An 8547-nucleotide genomic window follows, 5' to 3' on the forward strand; every position below is an offset into this window, starting at 1 on the left:
AAATGATAGCCAGGATTTGCAACCAACTAGCTTCGTAGAAAATGAAGGTTTCAAGAGTTTGTTAAACTTCTTGAGCCTAGATATATCATTCCAAGTCGTAAATCCCTCACATCTAACTACCTTCTTAACAAATTTGAGGAAGTCCGAGATCGGGTAGTTTCAGAAATCAACAACGCAACAGATGTATGCCTTACCACTGACATATGGACAACAAGAACAACTATGTCATATATGGGTATCACAGCTCACTTTCTTGAGGATGATCATATAAGAAGTGTGCTGTTAGATCTCAAGACTTTGACAGTAAGTCACAATGCGGAAAATATACGTGACAGTTTAAGTGCAACCATCACTGAATGAAATTTGGCGAGCAAGGTTAATTGCATTGTTACAGACAATGCAAGCAATATTGTTAATGCCATCAAAATGCTTGGTTTTACACAGTTCAGATGATATATATATATATATATATATATATATATATATATATATATATATATATATATATATATATATATATATATATATATATATATATATATATATATATATATATATATATATATATATATATATATATATATATATATATATATATATAGCAACTCAAGCATCGCCTCACTGAAGCCTCCGTCCTCAACTTTACCCACGAAGAAGCAGTACAGAACAACCTACCCTTCCTCGACGTCCTCACCACTGCTACAAATGCAGGATTCACTACTACTGTCTACACCAAACCCAGCAACATAGGATCCTGCCTTAATGGAAAAAGTGAATGCCCACAACGCTACCGCACCTCCACCATGAACGCCTACATACGACGTGTGTCATACCCTGGCATGCCACAGCCTGGTGGGACATAGCGGGATGCAGCAGTGGCACAAGGATGTAAATAATTACGTCTACGGGAGAATTGTACAAGGGACCCTACTGTGAACTGAACACGAGAGTGAGAGGCCTAACATAAACAAGAGAGGGAAGCCAGACATCAGATATTACGCAGACCCAAACAAACACTCAAAACAAAATACTCTGGTTACGACGTTGGAGAGTGGTATAGTCAAGACGTGTTTCCCACGTGTAGTTGAACAGGATGGGTGGTTTTAAATGGCCAATGAACAAGCAGTATTTCATGTTTAGACCAATGGGGAGCGTGCTATGAGACTAGGGAAAAGTTGAGCCTATGAAACACCAGTAAGGCAATGTTGTGTATACTACGTTTAAGGTTGTTTCTACTACGTTTAAGGTTGTTTCTACATTACCTTCGTATGTGTTCTCGTCCTTACATTGTCACACGTGGACCTCCACATGTCTGATCTCTGAATGGTAGATGGTAAAATGGGCGTGGAGAAAAGGTACGAAACCTTGAGTATTTAAAATAAGCAGAAACCCGCAAGAGGATATAGATCGAGAATCTTGGCAGAAACGAGAGGAGAAAGCAGAAGGCAGTGGCCGAGAGGAGGAGAAGAAACATTCGAGTCATGGACAGACTCTTTCTTGTATTAGTGAGTAAAGCTCTATAGTTGTTAATGCAGTCTAAGACAATGTTTATGTCATTGAAGTGAAAGGAGGAAACAAATATAGGATGTGTATTTATTAGGATGTTATATTAAGATTTTATGTATGTGTAGTGCAATTCCCACAGTTGATGCATTAAGATATATAATATTGAGGAGATAATTACATATGATATATTGTGGTGTATACATTATATGGGCATTTATAGAAGTCAAGCATTGAGTTGATAGTGAGATGCATCAGCTGTGAAATTGGCACCAAGGTTTTGTGGTTTTATTGTATGTGATTAACATTGATGAAGGATTTACGGAGATAAGGATTAATGGAGATGAGCTTAACATTTCTAAGGGCATTGATTGAATTTGTGTGACATTATGAGCAATCTTGAAAAGTGGTGTAATTAATCTTAGATGAATTAAAATTAGAAAATACAATACCGTATAATATATTACCTGCAGTAAGAATAAGTCTTCACTTAGAATAACACGATTGCAACTTGCAACGAACTTCCGAAACTGGTGGCAGCGGTGGGATATTATTGATATTATTGCAATTGCAATCGTTGCAGGCGTATAGTTGAGAGTGAAGACAATTAAAAATTTCGATCAAGTGCATTGGATGTCACGGATGTAGCGGATGTTAACGAGTAAATATTGAGAACTTTTTAATGTTGCTTAATTGTAGATGAAACATATAGTTCATAAATTACGTCAGCGCTCGGTATCGCTTAACGGTAAAGCGAATCAGCAGCCAGCCGTCACAACCTCTAGAATGGCGCAGTCACCCCCTACATCTCCGTTTTCCCCCCCCAAACCGGCTTGCATCAGTACCGGGGAAATTGCAGAAGCGATCACTGACAATGCAAGGGATAATTTTTCCAAGGTAATTGGGTTACCATATTTTTGTGGAGGTGAAGAAAGAAGCCCGTCGGTACCAAATGTAAAATGTATCGCCAGCGCTCACGCATGGATAAAGGATTTAGAAAATAGAACAATGACAAACTGGACAGACGAAGGGAGGATAGAGTTGGCCAAGCAATATGCATTAGACAGTGCATATACTCATATGACACACTGTGCAACGCAACATAAAAATGATTGGGATGATGTGAGAAAAGCATTCCTTGATATTTATCCAGAGGATAGATCGCTTCCAAGCCTGATCAGTGAATTGTCATCAGTAACTCGACAGCCCAGAGAAACCATAACAGAGCTCTATATCAGAGTAGAAGGGATTGTGGCAAAATTAGAAAGCATGAAACCCACAGGTAAGGAAGTATATAATGATATATTTGTCTCCATCATTGTGAATGCCTTGCCTAAGGATTTTTCTTATATCCTTGCTGATGCAGATATGAAAAAGCCTTTATTAGTATACAAAAGCTCTCAAATATGTAGCGTCACACCCCAGCCTTCAGCTACACGACGCTGCAGTACGCAAAGAAAATAGGGTTGTCCCAGTAAACGCAGTGACAGTGAATGCTGTTACTACAGATCACACGATGTATCGCCCTCAGAATGTCAGAAATATACATTGTCAGAGGTGTGGGCGAAATAACCACACCATTCAAAATTGTAGAACCATAGAATGCTTTAGATGTCACAAGTGGGGACATTTCGCGAGTCAGTGCACAGTGAAATTACCACCAACACCACCAAGGGCGAGGCCCACGGTAACTTGTTTCACCTGCGGGGTACAAGGGCATGCGAGTAAGGACTGCATGAACAACTCACGTAGGTACACCACATATCAAACACAAAAAAAAACGCCAATTTACCACCAACGCAACCACATGAATCGGTGGTAATCACAGCGGTGAATAGTGACACGGGAAATGTTTCTATTGAAGTTCAGATTGAAAATGAGAGTGTATTAGCCTTGATGGACACGGGGCAGGGGTATCTCTTGTATCGCGTGACGTTGTAGACAAACTTAGAAAGAAACACATTACTCCAACAAATAAGGTAATTCGCAATGCGAGTGGAGATGAAATGTTGACTTCAGGAAAGACTAAGCTAACTTTGACAATTGGAGGTAAGATATACACACATGATTTTGTGATCAGTGAAGATAGAGCCTTGCCATCACAGATAATAATAGGTTTTGACTTTATGAAAAGATATAATGTGAATCTAAATACCAAACCTCTGCAATTATATATTGAAGGAAGGAGAATTGTTATTGTAGAAATACCCATGATGCATGCCATCATGATAACTGAGAGAAGTGAAAAGGAAGCAGTAACAAATGAATCAAAGGATAATCCCAGTTATAAATGCTCAGTAGCTCAGACATCAATATTACAAGGAGTACGAGTGAGTTATGTGACCTTAGAAACAAAGTTAGTGGATAGTGATATCGCTATATTCGAGCCAGTTAAAGGAGTTATAGGGTCTCAGTTTTTATGTCCAGGTTTAGTGAAATTAGAAAATGACATGGAGAAGAAGAAATCTAGGTTTGTGGTGAGGTATATAAATTTCTCGAGTGAACATGTGCCGTTAGAGCCAGGGAAAACATTAGGCTACTTACAGTCATGTCAGAGTGAGGTTCTGCCAAGCGGGAGTGATGAATATACAGTGAATGGTGTGACAGAAGAAAATGAAACAGACAAAATGAAGGCCTTTTCAGAAATCATTAATCACATGTATCCTGAGGGAACAAGGAAAAATCAAATATTGAAAGAATTAGTTGTTAAATACTCCTCTGTCTTTGCTAGTGATGACGACATTCCAAGTATATCACCCTTTTTCTACCACACCATTCAGTTACAGTCCAGACCTACGTCCAAGAAACCTTATCCCATCCCAGCTTGTTTTTATGATAAGGTAGCTGAACAAATTAAAGTAATGGAGAGCCAGGGTATTATTAGACCATCCAGATCAGCATTTATCTCCCCAGTTGTTCCCATAGTGAAAAGGATGGAAAAATTAGATTGTGTGTAGATTTCAGGAATTTAAATCAGCATGTGCTGAATGATTCTTACCCATTACCTAATGTGAATAACATTTTGCATAACTTGGGAAAAGGAAAGATGTTTTCATGCCTTGACTTGAAACAAGGTTACCATCAAATACAGTTAAATGAAGAAAGCAAGCCCTGGACTGCATTTGCAACACCAAATGGATTATATGAACATAATGTGCTACCTATGGGTTTAAAGGATTCTCCTGCGGCATTCTGTAGAATTATTAATCAGGTATTGGCTGGATTGACAGGATCTGATACTTTTGTTTATATTGATGATATCATAGTTCAAGGAACAGATCTAGAAAATCATGTAAAGAATTTGGAGAGGGTTCTTCTACGCTTGCAAGATGCTCAGTTGAAAGTAAACCTGAAAAAATGTAATTTCTTTAAGGATAGTGTAAATTATCTAGGACATATTATATCAGCCGAAGGGTTGAAAACACAGCCTAGCAAAATTGAAGTTATTAAGAACATGCCAGCCCCCACAACAGTGAAAGAATTACAGTCTTTCATTGGAATGGCTAACTACTATAGGAAGTTTGTGAGAAACTATGCTGAGATAGCTGCTCCCTTAACTAAACTAACAGCAGGAATGGTGACTGGAAAGAAGAACAATAACCACATAATGTGGAATGAAGAAGCTGATAGGGCTTTTAAGACCTTGAAGCAAGAATTAACACAAAATGTTGTTTTGAAATTTCCAGACTTCTCAAAGCCGTTCTTTTTAACGACGGATGCTTCGAGCTTTGCCATCGGGGGATTAATACAACAAAGGGATAGCATGAATAACCTAAGACCCTTATCATTTTTTAGCAGGAAACTGAACAAGGCTGAACTTAATTATAGTACTATTGAAAGAGAGGCTCTGGCAATTGTATATGGGCTTAAGGTAAACAGAGATTTGTGCCTGGGTTACCCTATTTATATTCTCACAGATCACAGACCATTAGTATGGTTGTTGACCACCTCAAATGCAAATAGCAGGATAGTTCGGTGGCAATTAGCTGTTGCAGAGTTTGATATTAAGGTGGAATATATTCCTGGAAAAGCTAACAAGGTAGCAGATCATTTATCCAGGTTGAGGGAAGTGGAAATAAATGAAGGAAATGAACATTTGTTAGCAATAACAGAAAACACAGAAGAAAATATGGTGGATTGGAATCTGAAGGAATTAATAAGGTCACAAGATAACCATGAATTTTATGGCTTATTGAAGAAGTTAATGAGAGAGAATTTAACTGAGCAAGAAATAAAAGGAAAATTAAGTAAGCACAATATTGATAAGAGGTATAAGAAGTTAAAGATATCAGAATTGTCTCTAGACAATAATATGCTTTACAGAGTAAGTCACAACACATATGGAGAAATGACGCGTCAGATATTAGTACCCGAACAGTTTGTGCACACTGCTGTACACCTCGGCCACTCTTTGCCAACCGCGGGGCATGGTGGGCCATCCGTTACCTTAAGTAGGTGTCAGAAATTTGCATATTGGCCAAAAATGAAGGAGGACATTGAAAGATATTGCAGGTCTTGTCTCATCTGTCGTAGGCTTAAGAGGTCGGGGGACGCCCCAGCACCACTGAGAAGATACCCGGATGTTGAGAGACCTTTCCAGCGCATACATATGGATATTGTTGGTCCCATGGGTAGATCGGATAATGGATATATGTATTGTCTTGTTGTGATAGATGTGCTTACTAGATATTTGATTACAAAACCACTGAAAACCAAGTCGGCCGCAGAAGTTGCTAGAATATTTTTTGATGAAGTGATTTGTAAACATGGTATACCTGAGATGTTAGTGACAGACCAAGGTAGGGAATTTGTCAATTCTATATTACAGGGATTAACTGAGTTACTGCATTTCCGACATAGCAAAACTACAGCTTACCATCCTCAAGCAAATGGGATAGTTGAAAGATCAAATGCAACCTTGATTAACATACTGCGCACTTTGGTGCAAGATAATATGAATATCTGGGATACAATGCTCCCAATAGCTACATTTGCATATAATAGTGCTTACCACACAAGTATAAAAGAAAGTCCTTTTATCTCATGTATCTCAGAGATCCAACCATCCCATTTGAAATGATGAAAGAGGAACAAGTTTGGTATAATGTTGATGATTTTAAGCAGGAGATGGCAACAAAAGCAAATAGGGTATATGCTAGGTGTCAGCAATATTTAGAAGAAGCTAAGGGAATAAATGAAAAGGCTCAATGTAAGAAGGCAAGGATAAAGACTATTCAAGTTGGAGATAGAGTATATGTCCGCCGAGTACCCACTGCAGGAACCCCCGCAAAGTTGCAACCCGCATATACAGGTCCTTATAGAGTGACAGAAAAGGTGAGTGATGTAGTGGTCAAATTAAGAAACATTAGAAATGGTAAGATGACAACATTACACACTGACAGAATAAGAATTATCCATGAAGACAATGCTACCCTCAGATGAACCCGAATGTCAGACGAGCATATCCGGTACACGAGCCAGGTGAAACAAGGGAAACCAAGTTGACATTGCAGACACTAGATCCTTTTCCAGTGTTCTCAGGGGATGTAGAGCACTGTGTAGATTCAGAATCGGATGACAATTCACTATCAGAAGCGAGTCATGGTGTTGATGAGGAAATTCATAATGTAACTGAGAATTTGCAAGAAGAATATCAAGGTGAAGCTACCACGTCAGTCCCATACAGTTTACGGTCGAGGACAAGTGTGCCGAATCTTCCGTTTGTAATGCATAAGCCCTTAGAATATGGTAAAAGAAAATAAATAAAATAAAATAAAATGAAATGTTCCTTTGCAGACTGTGGGGCTATGCATGGGATACGTTCAAGCCTGGGATGTACCCCAAAGCTCACCTCCTCAACAAGGGATGAGTTTCTCCCAAGACCATCAACTACTTGTAACTGGACAAGCTTATGTGGTGCCTTTTTTGTTGAAATTGGAGGATATCTATGAGCCAATTAAAAAAGCCATCAATATCACTCAGAATATAATATATAATTTAGATAAAATTGCAGGAGATGATCTTATCATCAATCAGAATATGATATATAATTTAGATGAAATTGAGGGAGATGATTTTATCTTGTTTACCTCTTTGATTTCTCAGCATATCCTGGCTTTTCAAGAAAGATTAAAAAATTTGCATGCTTCAATGCAGGATTTCCTAATGCATATTGTGGCCAATGACATTCCTCAACCTAGAAGGAAAAAAGGGGAGCAATAAATTTTATAGGATCTTTGCAAACACATTATTTGGGACTGCTACACAAGATCAAGTTGATATTATTCATAAAAGATTACAATCGTTAGACTCCTTCACAGAAGAGGAAAGAAAACTCCTCAATGTTCATTCCCATGTTATCAATGTCACTCTCAATGAACTAACAAATGTTCATCAAACATTGGAAAAACTAGAAACTGCTACCCGTGTTACTAAGACCCTTATGACTAAGATGGAAAAACATATAGAAAATAATGAAAATCCATTCTTTCACTGGAGATTTTACTGCATATCCAGCTAGCCTTGACATCCATTGCAGCTGATCATATTAATTTTAAGATAGGATTACAAAGTATGATGGAAACCCATATTTCTCCTAATATTGTGACAAATGCATTTTACTACAACTTTTAGATGAGATATCAGTTAAACATGAGTTATTGTTTCCTCCTAAACCAGAATATTTAGGATTACACAGAGCTGCTATTCGTGTAATCCATAAGACTGCATTACATGACTTGAGCTTCTACTTACTCGTTCCTTTGCGAGGAATTCCAGCTGACACCTTTGATGTCTTCAGGATGACCTCCCTTTCCTTTCCTATTTCTAAATCAGATGCTTTTTTAATGCATCAACCTTCAAGGAAATATTTAGTGATTAACAAGGCAAGAAATCAATTTTTTTTGACTGATGATTTTGATGATTGTAGGATGTCTGATGATATATTGATATGTCCTCCCAACCAACCTATATATTCCACTAACACTGATTGTTGTGAGGTTGCTATTTTTCTGCACAAGCCTTCTGTCTCTGATATATGTAACA

At 38.0% G+C, this 8547-nt stretch overlaps 1 protein-coding gene across 1 annotated transcript; it reads left to right on the top strand.

Annotated features, from left to right (window-relative positions):
* The first annotated feature begins 222 nt into the window (after window positions 1-222).
* Window positions 223-7725, top strand: LOC123500339. Its single transcript, XM_045249042.1, has 5 exons — window positions 223-303; window positions 2710-2785; window positions 2916-3060; window positions 3395-4343; window positions 7300-7725. The coding sequence occupies exons 1-5, from the start codon at window positions 223-225 to the stop codon at window positions 7723-7725; spliced, it is 1677 nt and encodes a 558-aa protein (XP_045104977.1).
* The last annotated feature ends 822 nt before the right edge of the window (window positions 7726-8547 follow it).

Source organism: Portunus trituberculatus, unplaced genomic scaffold, assembly GCF_017591435.1.
Source record: "Portunus trituberculatus isolate SZX2019 unplaced genomic scaffold, ASM1759143v1 PGA_scaffold_204__15_contigs__length_355038, whole genome shotgun sequence".
NCBI lineage: Eukaryota > Metazoa > Arthropoda > Malacostraca > Decapoda > Portunidae > Portunus > Portunus trituberculatus.

Excerpts from the sequence above, each read along its gene's own strand:
- LOC123500339 (XM_045249042.1), top strand. The coding sequence starts at position 223 with ATGTCATATATGGGTATCACAGCTCACTTTCTTGAGGATGATCATATA. Across the intron at positions 304-2,709 it reads TAGATCTCAAGACTTTGACA|CCCAGAGAAACCATAACAGA; the intron begins GTAAGTCACAAT and ends GTAACTCGACAG. Across the intron at positions 3,061-3,394 it reads AGAAATATACATTGTCAGAG|CCTTGATGGACACGGGGCAG; the intron begins GTGTGGGCGAAA and ends AGAGTGTATTAG.